General features: G+C 42.3%; 1 protein-coding gene across 2 annotated transcripts; it reads right to left on the bottom strand.

Annotated features, from left to right (window-relative positions):
- Positions 1 to 201: 201 nt before the first annotated feature.
- MGST1 (microsomal glutathione S-transferase 1) lies at positions 202 to 13179 on the bottom strand. 2 transcript variants are annotated; one of them, XM_077826701.1, is made up of 4 exons: positions 13032 to 13179; positions 5273 to 5420; positions 3996 to 4090; positions 202 to 839 (listed from the first exon to the last, which is right to left on the bottom strand). In XM_077826701.1, exons 2-4 carry the CDS (start codon positions 5396 to 5398, stop codon positions 593 to 595), a joined length of 468 nt encoding a protein of 155 aa, XP_077682827.1. In that variant the 5' UTR covers positions 5399 to 5420; positions 13032 to 13179; the 3' UTR covers positions 202 to 592. The 2 variants fall into 2 exon arrangements, with proteins under 2 accessions (XP_077682827.1, XP_077682836.1); XM_077826710.1 differs by lacking the exon at positions 13032 to 13179 and adding an exon at positions 12189 to 12913.
- Between the last annotated feature and the right edge of the window lie 9655 nt (positions 13180 to 22834).

The raw sequence follows: 22834 nt of genomic DNA on the forward strand, positions 1-22834 counted from the left end.
TTTTCAATCCCATAGTGGATTACACCAATACCAATTTCATCAAAAATTCTTTACAAGGCCTGGCATTACTTGCTATATCTTATTATTAAGGTAAACATTCCTCAAAGAACTGTGTGATTTGAATCTCTCTCTGATTCATTGTGACATCCTATTTGCTGGCTGCAGTTAGAGGAGTCAAAATAAAAACAAAAATTCAAAACACACTTTTTTTTCCTTGTCTTTATTGATTTAGGCTTCGGAGATACAGCCCAAAAGAATGCATCTGTAGAAAATCACCACACATGTTATCGATACAGCACTGTCATATTTTCAGAATCTTAAGCCTTCAACAAATCACAGAGAGAACATTCAAACTAATGTTTTTTGGCAAAGCAGACTGAATAGAGAAGACATGAGGAGGGAAATTTTTTTGCTTTGAAGAGAAACATTTCAAACAGGAATGAAGAGCCTCTTTGTTAAAAATGCAGCCCTAGCCACCATGTAAAAATTGTTACAAAAATTAGACAGTTCGTTTAAGATAGCCATGTTTAATCTAATGCACTGTTAGAAACTCCATGTGGAATGTCGAGGGGGTGATGAGGCTGTGTTCTAGTTACAGGTACAATCCAGTTGTCAGCAGCCTGTATGCCATTGAGATAGTAACTGCATACCCAGCTGCCCAAGACAAGCCTCTGCAAGGCTGGGGGAGAGGTGTCAAATACGCGATAGTGTGAAAGATTCTAGCCCCTACGAAGATCCTGAAGTGCAGCAAAGCTGTGGACAGAGCAGGGCCACTCAGGGCATAGAGCAGACCAATGCCAATAAATGGGACAATGTTTTCTAGGTCGTTCAGGTGGCCTCTGGGGAAAGAAAGTTGTTGTACAGTGTTACACTTTGCAGAATAAAGCACTGGTTTAAAAAAGACTTAGAAAGTTTTACTGCATCTTCAAAAGCAGGGTTAACAATTAAGGACCACACTAACACACATTTATCTTTATGTACATGCATAGTCTCAGCAAAGTTAATATGAAAAACATATTTTCTACCGTTACATGTCCCTCAATTCCCTTCCCTTCCCCCTTGGCTTTTATTTTGTATTTTAAATTTTATACCTGTCTGGAGTGCATTGGAGGTACAATTGAACTGAAAAGCAGTCCAAAATATTAAAGCTGTGTTGGATAGTCGGTCTAACGATTTCTTTAGAAAGTACTTTAATAGCCATCTTGCAGAACATTCTTTTTTGAGCACTCTGACCTAATGAGCGTCCTGTTTGTTCCTATTCTCCAATGCTAGGCCACACCATTTTCAGCTATTGTTATTTTGATGCCATAAATCAAACTATTTGAAATGGGCCCCAACCAAAACCCCAGATCTGAAAATGCTCTTCCACACCTGCCCTTAGAACTCTTCCTCTCATTCCACAACTATGGGAAAATTTAATTCAAACAAGAGCCTTGCTGTTTGACATGACCACTAATAATTTTAGGGTTCCCTGCCCACCAGTAACAGATTAGGAACTGTCTGCATTGATTTTTATCCTAAAAGCAGAAACAGACTCAAAATATGCATTAAACATAGAAATGTCATTAGGCCTCTTCTTATACTAATAAATCCAACTAAAGCTAAATCACTCTTACAGTATGCTTCATTCTTCAGTTGTCATGCAGTTTGCAAAAGAAAAAACCCATAATAACTGTCTGCCGAGAGCATATGAAGTTAACCACGGTTGTAAAAAGAATGTGTGTTGCAATGTTAATTGAGTAAGTTGACCTGGCGTGAGTTAACTGTTCTGTGGAAGCACCAACACTGGAATCAATGGCCAGGGCCATAACCAGGGTGGAAAGCCATGGGGGTAGAAAAATAATGGGGGGTGGGGGAGAACAGTAGGGGGCATAAATATGCTTGCTCACCCCGGGTGCTAAAATGCCTAGTTATGGCTCTGTCTATGGCTTCGGGGGAGGGGGGGCTTAGGACAGAATTTTAACACTGATTTGTGTGTGTAATTCTAATAGGTTGTTTGTTGTTGTTTTTTTAAAATAACAGTGTATCCTACATGGACAATTTACTATGGTAGTAAAGTTAATATTCTACTTTCACATGGCCCTTTTCATCTTTTTGAAGCTATACACGTACAGGAATGACTTCTCACTGAAATGCAGCCACTTTTGTGACCATCATCCAAGTGCACACCTAGCAAACAACTCTACGTACAACAGAGGGGGAGAGGGGGAACTTTTGGCCAGTGTCCTCAGGGAAAATCCCCAGGCTTATAAATAATTGCCCTGGACTCTTTAGTGGCCTCTCAGAACAGACTTCAGGGAACTACAGTAGATTCCACTTATTAAAAATCCCTCCATTGCCAGGAAAAAATTGCTACCATCCAGCAGGTGCTAATAAGCAGTCTGCCAGTTTGCGAGGCTGCAGCTAGAGAAGGTAGTGCTGGGACATGCCTTTCCTGGCTGCAGCCCTACAGTGGTAAGAAGGAAGGCTGCAGCCCAGATGCCAGGGCTTTCTACATGGAGCAGGGGCGATGGGGCCACACCGTACTTCTCCCTGTGCTCTCTAGGCATCAGGGCTCAGCAAGTCCCAGCACTTCCTTCCCTGCATACAGTTCCCCAGGAGCTGGGACAGCTGAGCACTGGCCACAAGTTTGCAGGGCTGAAGCGACGGAAGTTGTCCCAGCACTTCCTTTCTTGGCTGTTGCCTCACAAACCTTCCCTCAGCTGGGGGCTTTCTTCCCAAAAGAGTTGGTAGTAAACCGGTGCCAATATCCAAATCCCATTCACAGCGATGTTAATGGGATGGGATTGGTTCCCAGCAATATGTTGCCATTAACTGGAAATTGCTAATATCAGGATAAGTGGAATCCTCTCTACATAAATCTACCTTTGCAAGGATGCATTTGATTCCTAGCGATGGTTCCAACGAGTCTTGTTGCTTATGTTAAAAGAGTCTTCCCCATCACTGACATTTGGTAGCTTGCTCCCCAGCGGTGGGAATAAAGACATAACTTCATATTAAAGCCATTAGGAGAAGGAGTTGTGGGCCATGTTTATTAGCTATTTTTATATTGATAAAATCCCTTTTGCTTTATTTTATTTTATTTTTTTTACTATACCACATAAGCCACTAGTCTTCATGAAAGCCGAATGAAATTAAAAATTTTCTTTTTTGGGGGGGGACGACAGCAGGGGATTAGCAATGGTTTGTCAAAAAGTATCTGTAAGTAATATTTTTGTGAGAGTATAGAGGAATGTCACCGCAAACTAAATAAAAGCAAAAAAAAGTTTCAAAGCAATATTCAGCCCCTAGAGAAAGGCTCAGGGCAGAATGGAAATGCTCTTAAATTCTAATACATTGCTAAGTGACACATTACCATTTTTTTTTTAAACAGAGTATAGGACCACAAGACTGATCCATCTTCCTGTATAACTAGTGCAAGGGTAGGTAACCTATGGATTCCATTATGCAAAGAAAGAAGAGGCCTCAACTCCCACTCAGTACAACACCTTGCCGGGCGGGGCCTGTGATACTATCTTGAATTCCATGATTTTAATAGGTAATACACCTATTCCTCTTCCCCACAATTTCCTTTGCTTTATAGCAAGAGTTGAAAAGGAAAGGTCAGAAATCACAGCTGTTCCTGTGTAAGTTGCACAAGAAGCATATTTATACTTACTATAACCCACTAAAGTTCAGTCCAGTTTTTAAGCGTGGTTTACAATCCCACCCCCCAATTCATACACACATCGGATATTGTTCAGGATCAGGCTTTCATCCACAATCAGGGCCCTTGCCCACCCAGGTAGTTAATTTTATATATTTATTCACATATTATTTAATACATCTGCTGATCCGGTTATGTTCTTTTTAGACACTTGTTCCATTAGATTACCACATAAAAAAACCAAAACGAAATATATATGGGACCTAGAGAGAATGGCCTGTAAATAATTCTATAAAATAGCTTTATTCTGCTATCCAAGAATCATTCTGATAGACTTCTGTGGTGTTACCTGCGCACACGTTCAACGTCTGGGTCAGTCCGCAGGAACTTCTTAGCATTCTCACCTTTGCCAAACGTTGCTGTATCTTCTGGGTTACTAAAGGCCTGTTCAAACAAACACACACCCCAACCAAATGCATTAGAAAAAATGCAGCTCTTCTTGCTAAGACATAAAACCTTCCTGCAGCTTGGTGTAAGTGTTCTCTTAAAGAACGTCCCTAACATCCCAGTAATCCTAACTGACGTTACATACATGCACCAAAGCCTTTTAAAATGCCAAACCTGAAAATCAGGCCTAGTCTACATAACAGCTTTTGTACTAGTATAACTACGTGAGGGAGGGGGTAGGGTTTTTTTTCCCCTATGTAGTTATAATGCTACATGCCCTAGTGTGGAAGCAGATATACTGGTAAAAATGGTGCCTTATACCAGTACAGCTTATTCCCATTTGGGAATAGTCATATTGGTATAAAGGAGCTGTATATCTGTGTCCACACGAGTAGAGCTGTACTGCTCTAACTATACCAGTACAGTATAGCTTAAAGTGATACAATTTGTGTGTGTGGATGAGGCCGCAGTTACAGTGAGGGCTGGAGGAGAGCAGAAGCTGACGGAAGCCCAACCTTGCCAAGACAGAAGTGATGTGACTGGTCTGGGAAGCCATCTAGAAGAGATGGTAGGTATAATTGCTGCCAGCTTGCTTGCTTTCTTCCCTCGGATTCCCATGTGGCAGCAGTAGCCAGGTGGGCTTCTCCCCTCCCATCGGCCTTTAACTCGTTAGGAGGCTGTTACCTCTCCTCTCAGGTAATTATATAGTCCTTTGTTACTTCCAGACTGAATACTGCAAAACACACAGCTTGGAAAGAGGTGTATTTCCTCCCCACCCTCCCACCCCCAATTATTCTTTGGTTAGCTTGACACAAAAATCACACAACATCTGCTTTATAAGGTGCGTGCTCAAGAGACAGCGTGTTCTGGGCAACGAGAGAGAATCCACCAGTGAGAAAGGATTTCTATACAGAAGAATGGAATAGTTTCAGGAGCAGAGAGATACAGTAACTCAAATGTGTCTGTAAAAGAGACTGCCTTGTAATTACAGTGGTAGGCATTTTCCATTAGTGACATTAACTGAAGCACCATCAGACTAAGGAAAGTAACTGAATATTATTAGAATAATAATTAAAAAATCAGTATTTAAAGCAGAAAAGGGAAGAGATACTTTTGATACTTTTGTATTTTTATGTGAATCTCAACCGGTTCTGCCACATTACATCCCTGTTTTTTTACCTTTCTTGTCATTCTGAAGTATGCTGTTATAACACTCATTAGCATCATTTTTAAAAGGACAATGGTTGTATAGGTAGCATAAGCCAGGAACACCTCGCTGTCAATTAGCTGGGAAAGTTCAGCCATTTCTGCGTATCTCACTGAAGACCTACAAGAAAAAATTTAGGCCAAGAGTGTAACAAATAGAAGTATGATGATACATTCACTAGAACAGCTTTCCTTAGCAGCGCTGTAGCGATGCCATAATTAAGGCTGAAACTTAATACCTCTACACCAAATCCCTCTATCTTCACTAGGCTGTAACTCTAAAGTCCTCTTGGTGCCCTACAGTTCTCCTTTTCAAGGAATTGTTCATTGAGGCATGAAAATATACAGCCAAAACATTTAACAACCAACCACACAAATAAAAACAGTTTCATTACAGAACGTAATACACCTTCAGACATCAGCACTATAAACACAGTCAAGACTTTCCCCTGGACACGAAGTTAGACTGACATCTTCAATGTCTTTTCCCTAACAAGTTCAGAGGGTATGATGAGACAGTCCTAAGTTTATCTTTCCACTTAAGATCATAAAATGGACTTTTATTACTAGCCGGATAATTAAAGTTGCATGCACTTGAGCCTGCTCAGGATATAGATATGGGTTATCAAAAGTCTCCACCAGACCATCATTGGAAGAAAAGACAGGAGAAGAAATGTATCTAATCAGTCTTGTTTTCATCAAGAACACACTGTAGAGACTTAGGTCTACTTGGATCAGAGGCCCCGAAGAACACTCCTATGAGCTGTAAGAAGTTGTGTTGGGGTGGTTCTTGAGTCAGAACAAAACAGATACGCCAACATAGCATTACAGGGCACTGTAGTGGCAGATAGGGACTAAGGCACTCTCTTACAGAAGTTATACAGTATTAAGTTCTAACAACTTCTTGTCAGAGATTCCATGCTATTTTGTGTGTTTAGATTTTAAGAGTATGAGTGGTAAACCAAGTGTCCCAGGCAAAAATCAGAATTATCAAAGCTATTTCATATTTTCTGGTGGAATATTTGAAACTTTAGCCACTTTTTCTGTTTTGTCCACAAATAGGATGATTGAATTTATTTGTTATTCAAGATTATTCACCAAACAATTTATTTCTGGAAATAAATCAAAATACGTTGGATAGCTATGGCTGGTTACATGGTACTGTCTATTGCCTGACTGGGTGAGTGTAACTTTTATTGCATGATCTTTCTGGAACAAGTTCTTATATTCGTAAGTTCAAAATATGCTTCCCAAAAACACTTATTTACAACTTGTTTTTCCCATAAATATCCACAGGATCATAAGAATGGCCGTACAGGGTCAGACCAATGGTCTATATAACCCAGTGAGGGGTGCCAGATGCTTAAAAGAACAGGACAATTATCGAGTGACCCATCCCCCTGTTGTCCACTCCCAGGTTTTGGCAGTCAGATGTTTAGGGATACTCAGAGCACAGGGTTGCATCCTTGACCATCTCGGCCAATAGCCGTTGATGGACCTATCCTCCATGAACTTATCTCATTCTTTTTTTGAGCCCAGTTACACTTTTGGCCTTCACAACATCCCTGGCAATGAATTCCACAGGCTGACTATGCACTGTGTGAAGCAGTACTTTCTTATGTTGGTTTGAATCTGCTGTCTACAAACTTCATTGGGTTCTTGTGTTCTGTGAAGGGGTAAACAACACTTTCCTATTCACTTTCTCCACACCATTCATGACTGTATAGACCTCTATCATAGCCCACCTCTTTTCTAAGATGAACAGTCCGAATCTTTTTAATCTCTTCCTCTTATGTTTCATACCCGTAATCATTCTTGTTGGCCTTCTCTGTACCTTTTCCAACTCTAATATATCTTTTTTGAGACGGGGCAACCAGACTGCATGCAGTATTCAAGGTGTGGGTGTATCATAGATATATATACACAATGCAATATCATCATATTATCCGTTTTATTATTTATCCCTTTCCAAACTGTTCTTAACATTCTGTTTACAGCATTGTTGTAGCCATGTAAATATCTTATTGGACCAATTACTATTGGTGAAAGAGACAAGCTTTGCAGCTACAGAGAGCTCTTTTCCAGGTCTGGGCATTCTGTAGCTTTGCTGACTGGTGCTGCACATTGAGCAGATATTTTAAGTAAACTTGCTTGCTAGTACAGTCATTACATTACAAAAAGCAAAAGTAGAAAAAAGAGTGTGAACACCAGAAGACAAGACCTAAAGGAAGACAAAGAGGGGACATAACAGTCTTCAAATATGTGAAAGGTCATTACAAAGAGGACAGTGATCAATCGTTCTCCATGTCCACTGAAGACAGGACAAGAAGTAATTAGCATAGTTTGCAGCAAGGAAATGTAGGTTAAATACCAGGAAAAACTATAAGGTTAGTGAAGTACTAGAACAGGTTAGCTGAGGGAGGTTGTGAAATCCCCATAACTGGAGATTTTAAAGAACAGGTTAGACAGACACTTGTCCGGGATGGTCTAAGTATATTTAATCCTGCCTCAGATGGGTGGGATGGACTAGATACCTCTTGAGATTCCTTCCAGCCCTGCATTTTTGTGATTCTATTTATTTAAAAAAAAAAAAAAATGCAGAACTAAACCACTCCCTCCACCCCAAAAAAGAGAACTTCAGTCTTTGGTATAAGAAGCAGGGTGCTAATCCATTCCTCCCCACTCTGCTTTGTTGGTGACCTTTAAGTGTGAGCAGGGAAGGCATGGGTAACTGCCAATACACTCTTAAAATACTTATACATACAAATTAACATTTATACTAAAAACAAAAAGAAAAGGAGTACTTGTGGCACCTTAGAGACTAACAAAGTATTTGTGCTTTTAGTGAGTCATTGTCTTGTGTGTTTGTCTGTCTGTCTGTCTCTCACTCACACACACACACACTCACTCACTCACTCTCCCTTCCCCTCCCCACATATAAACTGCTTGTACCCTGTAAAGAACAGAAGCATTCGATTTGGTATTTTTTGTTTTTCTAAATTGTTTAGGAATCGGAAACATGATGGTAGCCAGAAATAGGTCACATGATGGTAGCCAGAAATAGGTCTCTTCTGGGTTGAAGAATTATTTTATTTTTACTTAAAAGTATCAGCAACATACTATATGTATTAGTATGATCTTTATATAATAGACATGAGTATCTTATTTTTTGCAATAAAGCTATTCACATATTTGAGTGGATTATCAGTATTTGAAGGTAACTGCTTCATTTCCATCTACTCAGGGACATACTGACCCTGCTTTGTAATCAAAACAAAACTTGCCTAAGTATTTTATCCCTTTAGAAAGAATTAAGAACAGGCTTTACCACCGTTTGCAGGAAAAGAATACACTAAAAAAAAAAAAAAAGTTGGTTAATGAGAAAAGAATAGATTCATAGATACCAAGGTCAGAAGGGACCATTATGATCATCTAGTCTGACCTCCTGCACAACGCAGGCCACAGAATTTCACCCACCACTCCTGCGAAAAACCTCTCACCTATGTCTGAGCTATTGAAGTCCTCAAATCGTGGTTTTAAAGACTTCAAGGAGCAGAGAATCCTCCAGCAAGTGACCCGTGCCCCATGCTACAGAAGAAGGCGAAAAACCTCCAGGGCCTCTTCCAATCTGCCCTGGGGAAAATTCCTTCCCAACCCCAAATATGGCGATCAGCTAAACCCTGAGCATACGGGCAAGATTCATAGGCAACTGTTAATTCTTTTCCCAAGGCTTTTTAAAGGAGTTCCAAGGAGATTGCTCTCAACTGCATAATGCTCTGGCGAGGATGGAACATTATGTCAGAACTATAAATTACATAAAATAATCAAGATTAACTAAAACATTTGTATTGCAGTACTGCCTAGGCTCCTTGGATGAGGTGGAGGCCCCATCGTGCTAAACACTGTACAAGTATTCTGCAAAAGACCGTCCCTCCCCCAAAGAATAATCTGAAGAGTTATTTTGCTTAAGGTTTTCTGTTCATAAATCACAAGAGAAAAGTCAGGTGGCTTATAATATCAGGAGGATCCTTGATGGACCTATAGTCCCTAACCAAAAACAAAACAACAACAACAAAAAAACCCCACCACCAACAAAAATCTACATTAAGGCCACTATTATTTGGGTTGCAAAATCATGCACTTGAAAGTTAGTAAAGGTTAAATTTGTGGTTGCCATAATTCTGACCCCTCATGCAAACAACCTATGCATTGAAGGAGGCAGGGGTCCTGTAGGAAAAATAGTATGTGATAATGTAATTAAAGACTTTATCAGAATACACACACACCAGGGGGTCAAAGTAAGATTGCAGGGGCAACTGTAAATCTGGCATTTCCTAACTTTCAATTATTATTTTTTAGCACAGCTCTTTTGTAGGTGATTTCGCAGCGTCGGTCTTTATTTTTTTACAAAAGAGAGAAAAAGTTCTATTATACATAACCATCTTGGCCTGAACCTTCAGCATTGCAGCATAGACTGCTTCTACTTGAACTACAGAACTGCATTAGCTAGAAGCAGAAGTCTATTATCATCCCCAGTTTTGTGGGACATGAGCAGCTGTGTCCACAGTTGGTGGATGGGGGCACCCAGATCAGCCAGTGTCTGTCCATTGTCCCACACATTCATTAGGTGGTGGTAGGGCCTCTACTCCATACGGTGCTCCCAGACTGGGGCCCAGATCACTGGGGCCAAATGCTAGGTCTGGAGGTGAAGGAGCCAAACCCACTCCAGCACCCTTTCCCCAACACACCACTATAACAGCTCTCAGATGTGCCCAGTACAATGTGGCATGCTCGCAACAGTCTCTCAAGAAAACGTTAGTGAGAGAAAGGAAATAGTGATTCTTTAACCTTTTGTCTCTCAGCAAAGATTAACAGAATTTCATGGGACTGTAAAAAAGAGAAAAATGAAAAAGGGCACTTCTGCAGCCTGCTGAATACCCAAGGCCTGTTGCAAACAACAGAGGTATGATAGTTTCTCAAAGAAAGGGTCATAATAGTCCTAAATATAGGAGTCACAACCAGTGCTCACTATAACACTGTATTCACCTATTTTCCCTATTTGTGAAAACTGATCTCAGAAGCTCCAAGTGTCTATTAAGTGTCTATTCATGGGGCTGTTGGGAAGGATGGAAGGAAAGGTGAATTCTTATGCATTAAAATCCTAGTGAAGACAAGACAGTTTGCAATTTTCACATGTGTTATTAGATCCAGGAAAACACTATGGAGGAGCTTTACCTTGACCTGCTAACTTATGGTAAAACTCCAACTGTCTTGTCTTTACTAGGATTTTAACACCTTTTTTCCTTACTGTGGACATAACCTTAGGGTACGTCTACATTGTGATAGAAGACTCACAGCACGGCCGTCGCCAGCTCATGTCAGCTGACTCAGGCTCACAGGGCTTGGGCTGCAGGGTAGACGTTCAGGCTTGGACTGGAGCCTGGGTTCTTAGACCTTCCCCCTTTATGGGATCTCAGAGCCCAGGCTCCAGCCCGAACATCTACCCTGAAGTTTTATAATCCCGCAGCCCGAGCCCAAGTGAGCCAACATGGGCCAGCGGCAGGTGTTTTAATTGCAGTGTAGACATACCCTAAGAATTGACTGGATTCCACAAAGCTCTTACATTCCATGTGCCGGTTACTAAGAGTGGGCAAATGAGAAGATCTCAGAGATCTTGTCCATGCTGGGAGCAGAACCATGCTAACTCATGCCAGTCTGTCAACTGAAGAGGGGCAGCATGCTGAGATCCAGGGCTCTCAGCTCCCCACTGGGAACCCAGCTGCCCTCCCCCCCCCCCCAGGCTCTTGCCTCCCTGTTCACTGTGCGGAGCAAGGGGCAGCCACCTGGGCTTCTCACTTCCCTGAGCAGGGAGCCAGGGGCAGCCAGCTCTAGCTGCCTGGCTTTCTTGTCAATTTCAGGGCTTTAGCATGAAGCTGTGACTACACAGACACAGCATCGCAATAATTAAACTGACATAAGCCCTACGCCTCTCGTGGAGGTGGAGTTACTATGTCGGTGTAACAGGGCACTTACATCGGTGGGAGCAACGCTGTAGTGTGTATACTAACACAATTAAATCCATGTAAGCTGTGTCACATAGATCAGGCCCAAATTGCACTAGTTTAACTATGTGTGTGCTTTTACAGATCATTTAGTTAAATTAGGGCAAAACCACAGTGTGGACACATTTAAACTGGTTTAAAATTGGCTTATATCAATTGATCTTGACTGAATAAAGAATCAGTTAAAACTAGATTGAGATAAACACATTTAAATTGATTTAAGAGTCTCTGCATGCGGGTTTTATACCTAAATCAATTTTAAAAACATTTTAACATATAATATCAACATGGCCTCAGCAGCTCAAGAGCAGTGGTTCCCCACCATTTTCCCCTCTTGCACAGATGGATAAAGATCTTGTGGGCCCCCTCAACCCTGCAGTTCCTCATACCACCTATTTTGATTCTCAATCCTTTCTCATTCTCTGAACCCGCAAAAAGGACTTTGCATACCTCACTACAATCACCATCTGAAGTGAGCTGTAGCTCATGAAAACTTATGCTCTGATAAATTTGTTAGTCTCTAAGGTGCCACAAGTCCTCCTTTTCATCTGTCTAAAGAATGCCACAACTCTAGCACAATACTCCTATTCTGACATGTGCCTCTTATCTCCAAACGCCCCGGTGCACTTGCCCAGGGCCGTGACTCTGCAATTTCATACTAATGCTCTTTATCAGCCTTTTCCTTGCAACACCCCTGTACACAATGGGCATAAGGACAGGTCAGTTTACTCACATTCATGCTGCCTTGGTTGAATTTTTTTTTTTTTTTAAATATACACAATTCATTCATTTATGGCAAAAAGCATCGAGAAGAATTACTGCCTTACCCTGCATCTTGACACCATTCCAAGCACTGAGTTCTTCCTCAGGTCCAAAGTTCCACATGTAATTACACTAACTTTCAAAGTTCGTTTAATTCATGTGGGGACGGGGCAATGAATCCTCAGGGGAGGGTTTTTTGTTTTTTTTTAAAAAGTCATTTAAATCATTTGGGGCCCTGTTGATTCCAGAGCTGAAGATTTGTAAGTAGCTTGCAGACTCCTTAAAAACATTTCGGGTTTACCCACACAACCCTAGGGGTCTGGTTTGTTTTGAAATATACAAACATGAGTCCCAGTCCGGCAAATGCCTAGGGAAGGGAGCAATGTTGCCCATGCAAAACAGCCTTATTAAAACGAACGGAGAAACGGGTGGGGAGAGTTCCTTCGGTCACAGGAGGAGTCGTGTCCCGTCCCCCCCCCAATCCCCCTTCATTTGCTTGCGAGTGCGTGCACAGGGCAATAAAGCGTTTACTGGCAGTCACCAGAATACCACGATCATCCCCGAGGAAAACAGCCGCCTAGTTTGCAGAGCACTGAGCCAACAGCACAAGGCACTGATCGCTGCTCCCCGGCCCCTTCTCTTACAAGCCTCAGCCAAAAAGGCAGAGCCCCAGCCCCGGCCCCGGCCCCGGCCGCACCCGCTCGGGATCCCTCTCGCTCGGAGGAAGTTGCGCCCCGGAGCTGAACTTCTGCGCCTGGGGCCCAGCTCTGATGCTCAGGCTGAAGTTCGGAGCCATGCGGGGAAGGCCGCTGAGCCCCCGCCCCCCAGCACACCAAGTGGCAGCGGGCAGACCCCCCCCCACAGCGTCTGCCCGGGGCTCCCCGGCCCAGGGGGCGCACTGAACGCACCTGGCTTCCGATCGGCTGGGCAGGCGAAAGGTTCACACGCACCGACCCCCACTGGCTCGGCGCTCCCAGCTGCCGGCCCGCCCACTGGAGCAGCTCGCCCTCCTTCTTGGCACGCCCCTAGCTGAACTCCCCTCCCCGTCGGCCTGGCCCTCCCAGCCTGGCTTGTTCCCTTCACTCCAACCCACTTTTCCTCACCCCCTGGTTACTTTCCTCGGCCCGCTTCCTTCTTTTCTGCCTTGATTCCTCCCTCCTGCCTCCCCCCCCCCCGCAATCTGATCTGCTCTTTGCCTACTCTCCTGCTATCACCGTCTCTCCTTCCCTTCCACCCACCTTCATTCTCCTGCTGCCCTCTACCCCACTCCCTCACTTTGGAGCATGAGGATCACCCTTTATCTCTTAGGATCATGCTTCTCTGGGTGTGCTGGAAGAGGCAGGGTTTGGATCTTTTGTAACAGCTCCAGTGGTTCAAGGTTAGGAAGGAACCTTCAGGGCACTTGGCCAACAGCATGCACCATTCCGCTCTGGGAGTTTGTTACGGTTTTGAATTGTCCTTGCATTTTAACAGGCCTTGGGAACGTTTCCATTATGACTGGGTTACACGTCCATACCATATGGTGAACCCCTTACTCACACTGGTGAGTAGGTGCCTGCACAAGCAGTCCCACTGACTTCAGTGTGACTACACCTGCTAGTGATGTCTTTGCAGTATGAATAAGAAGTGAAGTTCACAGTTTTTCCCCCGAGAGCTATGCCTGAATCATACCCTCTGAACACCAGTCTAAACACCCTGGGATTTTGGGAGAGGGTTGAAATCCAGTATGAAATCTAAAAGGTGCCATTTGGGCCCAACTTCATTACAAATATACAATGGATAATGTTTTCAAAAGACCCTGAGTGACTGAGGAGCCTAATTTCCATTTTCAAAAGTGACCTGGGCTCCTAAGTGACTTAGGTACTTTGAAAATTTAGCCCAGCAGCAAAAAAGTTTCCTTTACAAAACAGTGAGCCAAGTTGCTCCCAGTTGCTCCCAGGAAGCAAAAGGCTTGTACTAAAAGACAGAAGAGAGATTCAGCATATGCCATGGATCTTATCAGCCAGTGCACTCGGACTTGGAGAAGAGAGAGAGAAACTGGACTTTGAAACTTCATTTCTGTTTCTCCCTCAGCGTCAGTGACAATGATCCTGTGACTGTGTCATTCTGATCATTGTTATGCCAAAAAGTGTTTAGACTAACCAGGTCAGAACAAGGAAACAAAACTGCAGTCTATCCAACTGTCAAGAACTGAAAAAGGAAGAACTAACTCTGGGAGAAAAAGATTTCAGAAGCAGCCTCACCAGGATGTGGCAGATCAGAAATAGATACAAAATGGACACGTTGCATAAAATGCCAGCACTGCTGCCAAACTTGTTCTAGGCACATAGAGGCTAATTTTAAAGGGATTTAGATGTTGCTGGGCCGAGCAGAGCAATGCTTACCTCCTAGGAAGCTTGCCACTTAGTGGAATTTTTGGCCCCGAGTGAGGCATCTCCATGCCACCAAGGCTCCCTGTAAAGTTCATGGGGGTAGTTAAGTGTCTAGCAAAGGGATCCTCAGAAGCCAGCCAGCTGAGCCAGGAGCTGTGCAAGCAAGCCAGGTATGAATACCATGGAAAGGGGTGAGGAGAGGAAAGGGGCTTAGGCCTGGTGCACCTGTCTAATGGATCAGAGATAGGTACTTCCCCCTTCTCCACCTCCTGCTCAAACTTGACACCCCTCTTATACTCACCCTATATTTCCCCAAACCCTGGTTGTCTTTTGTGGGCATGCTGTGTTGCCCCCACACCTATCAGTGGCCTGCATCTGTCCCTGGTGCTGCAAGGTCTGACAGATAACAGAGCATGCCTAAAGGACTGAGTCCTGGCAAGATAAGCCACCCTGTCTAGTTTAAGAATTCTGCTTCTGGGCCTCTGGGCTTTGGCTTGAGCTAGGACTCTTAGCAGTTCATTAGATGTAGGGTAGCAGCAGCACTTAGGCTGCTTTGAAAATGCAGACAGAGGGAAATCTAGGGAGAGTAGGTAGCACTTTGAAAATGCCAGTGGTGCCTACATGGTGGATTTTGGCACCTATCTACCTGTTGAGGTGCCTAAGGAACTTTAAAAGCTGGTCTATGTTCTCAGTGATTCACTGACCATGCAACACATGTATATCTCATTACACCAATAAAATACCTGCCCTTGCAGCCCTAATCTGACTACTCATTCATGGGACTATTCACTTGAGAAAAGACTGCTGAGTCAGGACTCCTGTTGTTAAAGTTGATACCCCAGGGTGAGTTCTGCAATCTTCGTTCACATTAAGTAGCACCTACTCTGGCAATGAAGTCAATTGAAGTCAATGAAAATACTCAAGCCAGTAAGTGTCACTCAGCAATAAGTAAGGGTTGCAGAACTGGGCCCACAGATCTGAGAGTTACCCCCTGCCCCCAAAGAATGGAGAAAAAAAAATACATAGAATTATTTTCGCACTCTTAGAATTAAATTTGAACCCAACATTTTCTATGCTGGCAGAAGTCTGGAGTGTAGACATAGCCAATGTTTCCTACATTTTAAAAAAATAAACAAATAGTTTACAAAATAATATGACTCATGAAAACTGTATGGTTCAGTATATCAGATTTTAAGTCAAAATATTTACTCACTGTAATTCCAACCAAATAGAAAACTGTTGCAAAAATATTTGATAATGGACCAAATTCATCCCTGGCACAACTCCATTTACTTGAATGCACAGTCCTATTCCCTCTAGTTAAAAAATACTTTCATCACATAAGATGTTGAAAACTATGTAATTTCACTGTGGTTCACACACCCCTATTTCAGAGGTCTGCAATCTGCCATCCAGGTACTCTGTGGAGTTGTTTCTGAAACATTACGGATGCATCTGTCTTCAATTAGTGATGCTTCTTATTAGTCATAGCCTGGTTAGGTCTGTTTTTGAGGAGAGTGAGGCTTTTTGGATCAATTTATAGCTCAAAAACAGCCAAGTGACTCTACTCCACATGTAGATGCTTGATGTATTTGTTCAGAGTTTCTTTTCTTGTAAGTTCAATCATGATAAAATTTGAGGACAACATCAAAACTGAAGAAATCACTAGTACACTGGAGGACAGAACCAAACTGCAAAGAGCCCAGTAGAGATGAGAACAGTGAGGACTGCACACAATGAAGGCGAAGTTTGGTACAAATAAATGTAAAGCCAGTCAGGAAGAGGAAACACCAATATAAAATGAGAGAAGAAACACCAAGAAGCTGAACTAAAAACATTAAAGCACGTTCAAATTCATCTTACCTCCTTCAGTCTGTCCTATTCATTTTCCATGTTGCCACACAGCAGTGAGTGAATACTGCAAAACAGTATTACTTAGATTGTAAGCCCTTTGTGGCAAGGACCAACTGTTTGTTCTGTTTGTACAGCTCCTAGCACAATGGAGACCTGGTCCATGCCTAGAGCTTCTAGTCACTACAGTAATACAAAAACAAATAACAATAATATTCACAAATGTTTCTTCTGATCCCTAATAGGCATTCAGCTTTTCAGCAAACGTTCATTCATGGAGCTGTTTAGACAAACTCTCACCTTGTGATATTTACAGATGAATATGGGTATTTTCTATTTGCACTTCTCAGCTGATTTATAAAGTTTCACTCATCCGATCATGGAGCAGAAACAATACTCTGTGATTTAGGTGAACAATCACACACTGCAAATAATGAACATCAAATTGTAGAAGACAGAATGACAGCAAATAGTTTGCAAAAAACCCACAAAAGCTCAAATACATTCACGAACTGTTTATCTGTTCAGTTATAAGTAATGAATACATTAATAAAAACCAAAGCCTGTTTACTAATCATTTGAAAACTGAAAAAGGGCTAAACTGAGAACGAAATATTCACTACAAATAGTTTGCTCACTTCTAGCAGGCTCTATAGTTGCTGTAAGGACTGTCTGGAATTGGGGCCAAGAGCCTGGACAGGCACGTATCCAGAAGAACATGGCTATTGTAAAAAGCAGTCCACCATTTGAAAACATCTGTGAACCATTTCCCTATAGTATTTGACCCTTGTAGTCTTGATTGAGCAACAATTCAGAAGGCAGCTTCAGCTTGGTTAGTGGAGAACATTTCCAGACACAGGAACCAAAGGATCTTCTTTCTCCTTGCCACAGCACTCACATTCCTACTTTTCAATTGCTATTCTCTCCAGGAATGCCCAATTTCATTGCAAAATGTGGGGGGCATCGGCAGTGCTGTGTGTGATAGTGGAGGGCGGGAGGATGAACCTTCTCTGTATGTATGCACGTTTGGGATGCTGTTTGCCTTGTTTAGTGGCTCACAGAGCGTACATTCTGCAGTCATTGTCTCAATTTGGAAAAAATGCATATGGTCTAACGTTATCTTTGCAGCTGACAGCATCATTCACGGAAAGATATATTACAGGCCCCAAAGGACCCAAATTACATTGGGGGTATCAACCACAGCCTGTCTGCAACATTCTTCCAACTGAGCAGTCACGTTTATTTGGAGTGTGAGAGTTCTGGGAAGATATTTCAGAACATTGAAGGCCATTGGAAAGTAAATTTAGGGCCAAAATTTGTTAATAAAACAGATTTTACACACACTGAGATTAAGAGATGTGTTTCCTTTTTTTAAAAAAATCCAATGAAAAGAACTTTTTAAAAAAATTTAAATACATAGTGCTTGCAGGCCAAACGCTGCCACATCGTGCTAATGCACACCAGGCAGAAAGCAAAACGAAGCAGACACTTAGGCATTGCTGTCAAGGTTCCTCCCCCACTCTGAACTCTAGGGTACAGATGTGGGGACCTGCATGAAAAACCTCCTAAGCTTATCTTTACCAGCTTAGGTCAAAACTTCCCCAAGGTACAAAATATTCCACCCGTTGTCCTTGGACTGGCCGCTACCACCACCAAACTAATACTGGTTACTGGGGAAGAGCTGTTTGGACGCGTCCTTCCCCCCAAAATACTTCCCAAAACCTTGCACCCCACTTCCTGGACAAGGTTTGGTAAACAGCCTCACCAATTTGCCTAGGTGACTACAGACCCAGACCCTTGGATCTTAAGAACAATGAACAATCCTCCCAACACTTGCACCCCCCCTTTCCTGGGAAATGTTGGATAAAAAGCCTCACCAATTTGCATAGGTGACCACAGACCCAAACCCTTGAATCTGAGAACAATGAAAAAGCATTCAGTTTCTTACAAGAAGACTTTTAATAAAAATAGAAGTAAATAGAAATGAAGAAATCCCCCCTGCAAAATCAGGATGGTAGATGTCTTACAGGGTAATTAGATTCAAAAACATAGAGAACCCCTCTAGGCAAAACCTTAAGTTACAAAAAAGATACACAGACAGAAATAGTTATTCTATTCAGCACAATTCTTTTCTCAGCCATTTAAAGAAATCATAATCTAACACATACCTAGCTAGATTACTTACTAAAAGTTCTAAGACTCCATTCCTGGTCTATCCCCGACAAAGACACACAGACCCTTTGTTTCGCTCCCTCCTCCCAGCTTTTGAAAGTATCTTGTCTCCTCATTGGTCATTTTGGTCAGGTGCCAGCGAGGTTACCTTTAGCTTCTTAACCCTTTACAGGTGAGAGGAGCTTTCCCCTGGCCAGGAGGGATTTCAAAGGGGTTTACCCTTCCCTTTACATTTATGACAATTGCAGTGCCTAGAAAACCATAGGAACACACTGCAATTAACAAAGCCTGAGTTAGGTGTCTAGGTTTGCTATGCAATGAATGGGGAGAGATAGGTCCCTTCCACTGCAATCCATAAAGCCTACACAGCAGGTGGGGAGCTGCCTCAGCTAGCCAATGAAAGGTGCCCACTGGATGGATGTCTGCTAAGCCATCAGCCCCTCTCACTGAGATAGGCATCTAAGTCTTGGCTACAGGGAGGCACCTAGTTCAAGGGGAACAGAGGTGTTTGGTCATGTAAGTCACAAGTGATGCCCAAAACAAAATAGCAGGGTGGGGGTGGGGGTGGGGGGGGCGCAGAACAAGGGAGATTCCTCTTGGGAAACGGATCAGTCTGTTTTCATTGTTCAGACTGCAAAAACAAAACAAAATAGTAAAAAGTAAAGGAGATTTTTTTTTAAAAAAAAATCTTTCAATTTTAATCATCTAAGATTGACCCCAATAAGGAACAGTTTGCCCTGTCACTGTTCTGTTGCTCCCCTCAGTGGCACAAAGAAGACATAGAGCCCATTTCACTAGCTTCATGAGGATTGTTTCATGAACTCCCCAGGTGCCCTGGAGCAGGCACAGCAGCTGGGGAATTACTAGGGGAAGGAAGCATGGTCAGAGCAAACCCATGCCTTGGGGATTCCTGGGGGCCACAGACAATATGGTCTTGTGGCTGCTGTAAATTACCTCTGGCTGATCAGAAGAATGATCAGAGGAATGCAAAAAAAGTGGCATTAAGGCACCTTTCCCAGCCACTTCCAGTCTGGTGTCTAGAACAAAGGATCCAGTCCACTTTTTTTAAACTCAACTGTTTCCCTTTCATGATTACTACCATTACGGAGAATCACCCAGGAAGGACCCTGTAACAATCTTGAGCTTCATTAACAAACCAAATGAATGAGAAAGGAATAAAATTTTTAATAAAACGAACTGGAGAACTTCTGTAGTGAGCTGCTGCACACAGCCATGGGGTGTGTCCCCGCCTCCAGAGCACATCTCCAAATTGCTCTGGTCATAACATTGTCCCTTCTGAGGGAGTGTCTCTAAATTATAATATTCTACAAACATATGTCTATATCTTCCCTCTTAAAGAAAAACAATTTGTCTCTTCTATACCATATTTTTATATATATAGCTGTTTATAAACAGCTAACAACTATCTAATAACACATGCATTACATTCTTAACCCATGTAGTACATTTCCATAAACCCAATTTGTCAATTACCTAGAAAGAGAGCTTACCAGCACATCACTCTCCAATGAGTCTTTACCACTCACTTTCCTCAAATACCCCTTCTCTAGGCAGGTTAGCAAGTCTCTAGGAGTTTTTCAGGATGTTTGATCTCCAGCTCTGGTCTTCTCAGTATCAGCCTTTCATTAGAGTCTGAGTTGTTTCCTTGTTCCTTGACAGTTTCTTCTTTGTGCGTCGATGATAAAGGATCAGTCAGACGGGAAATGCCAGAGTCCACATCTACTGTCAGTGTGTTGGAACTTTCTGGAATTATTCGTAGACCCCTTTGATTATGGCTAAATGTGTCCCCCTCGTCTGTCTGGACTACGTAAGACCTTGAATGCAGCTGATTTTTAACGGTATCCCTTTGGCCCCAAGTATGAGAGGTGTGATTCTTCAGGCACACTATCACCTGGGTTAAGAGATGGGAGATCACGGGCCCTTTTTTCAAAATAATCTGTCTGCTTCCACTGCTGATTTTCTTTCATCTTCCATATGGCTTCATTGTGATGAGATTTCAGCAAGTTAGCAGTAATTGGTAAATTAGATCTGATCCTTCTTCCCATTAACATCTGAGCTGGAGGAAAGTCGTTCTCCAGATGTGTACTTCGGTAAATCAGTAATGCTTTATACAAATCACCCCAACTGTCAAAAGTCTTTTTCATAAGGTTCTTTATGTCCGTATAGACCTTTCTACAAGTCCATTTGATTGGACGTAATTTGGATTTGATGTTTTGTGATGAAAATCCCAATCTATGGCAAATTGCCTAAAATCTGTACTGGAAAATTGCAGATCATTATTACTAAAGACTTAATCTGGAATTCCATGTCTGGAGAAGGTTCCCTTCATGCCAGTATCACTAACTTAGTACTGTGCAGTCTGCAAATTTCTATATACAGAGAATAATAATCTGTGACTATTAAATAATTATTTGATTGCCGGGTAAATAAGTCAGCACCTACCTTCTCATAAGGCCTTTGTAGAACTCGAAGAGGCCTCAGTGTCTCTGCCTGTTGACATGGGTTGTATTTCAACCATGAAAAGCAGTTTTCTACCACATTAGTAATGTTGTGATTGATCTGCTGCCAAGACAGCACCTCTCGTGCTTGTTGTTTGCATTTCTCAATTCCTAAATGATCCTTGTGGATCTTCTGTAGCTTTTCTTTTGGAATTATAACCTTACTGCCCTTGAAAATCACCCCATCTATCAGTAAATTCATGTCTGCAGTTCCAATAGCCTCTTACACTTGGACAGTAATAGCTTATTTCTTCAGGCCACCCTTTAATTATCACTTCTTTAAGGATTCCCAATGATTTGTCTTTCTCTGTTTCCTGTTTTATTTGTTGCAGTTTCCTGTTGGCTATGGGAATTGACTTTACAATCAGCGCTACATAGGCTTGCATCTGTCTCTAAAGTCTTCGCTGATTTCATGGGAGCCACTGCTCTGGAAAGTGCATCTGCAGTGAACATGAGTTTACTTGGCGTGTAGGTCACAAGAAAATCATACTTTTGCAGCATTATCATGATTCTTTGAATCCTTAAGGTACAGTCATTTAGTAGTTTGGTAAATAATGCTACTAGGGGCTTGTGGTCCATTTCAACTTCCACTGTCTGTCCATAAATATACTGATTGAATTGCTCACAGGCAAACACTATTCCTAGAAGATCCTTTTTGATCTCTGCCTATCTGGTTTCTGCCTCAGTCAGTGATTTGGATGTATATGCCATTGGTTGCCAACAATCCTCATGCTTCTGTAAAATCACTGCACCTAACCCAGACTGTGAAGTATCTGATGAAACTTTAATAGGCCCTCCTGGTGCACAGAACTTCAACACTGGTTCTTCTATCAGCTGTTGTTTTAAACTTCCCATGATTCCTCCTGTTCTGCACCCCAATACCATTCATTTTTATTCTCCAGACATCTTCTCAAAGCTGCTGCTTTGGTAGATAGATTAGGTATGAATTTTTCAAGATAATTAACAATTCCCAGGTGTGACAGGATACCACCTGATGTATGGGATTTCACTGAGCCCGCCTGGTGCTCCACTAGCCTGGTCCCCCTTTCCCTGTTTTGCTGAATCAGGCTTTCCGGCCTCTGGCAACACACACCCACAGGTAGGGACGCACCAGCTGTAGAATCACACAGAGTCTGCAAGCAGCTCTTTATGGGAAGATTCAGCTAGGAAATTGCCCAGCACTCAAGTGCAGCTCCCCTCTGGAAAGTACACCCAAAATAATATTGTCTTGTGCTGTAGAGAAATCTATACAATATAAGCTCATAAATTTGCCTCCTCCCTCAATGTGGAAGACGATTTGCACAACTTCCCCCCCACCCCGCGTTATAAATTGCACACACTGGGTTTTATAATTAAAAAAAACAAGTTTATTAACTATAAAAGGTAAATTTTAAGTGATTATAAGGGATAGCAAACAGAACAAGGCAGATTACTGAGCAAATAAAACAAAACATGCAAACTAGGCTTAATGCACTCAAGAAACAGATTACAGAATGTAATTTCTCACCCTAAAAGTTGTTTTAGGCAAATTGCAGAGTGGCCGTAGCTTAGAGTTCCAGTTATTTATTTTTACAGAGTAGACTTCTTTGTTTCCAGTGGAAAAGTACCAGCAGTGTCCAAAGTGGTACTTTTTACCAGGTGACACTATCACCTGACCTTGCAGTGTCAAAGCAACTATGAAACCAGGTTTATTTGCAATGTTCACAGGAAGGAACTCCTGGAAGATGAGGGATCCACATCTTTGAAGACTCATTGTCTTTTCCTAATGGCCCATTGAGGCTGATTGCTTACTGTCTG

This window comes from Eretmochelys imbricata, chromosome 1 (genome assembly GCF_965152235.1).
Source record: "Eretmochelys imbricata isolate rEreImb1 chromosome 1, rEreImb1.hap1, whole genome shotgun sequence".
In the NCBI taxonomy this organism is placed as follows: domain Eukaryota; kingdom Metazoa; phylum Chordata; order Testudines; family Cheloniidae; genus Eretmochelys; species Eretmochelys imbricata.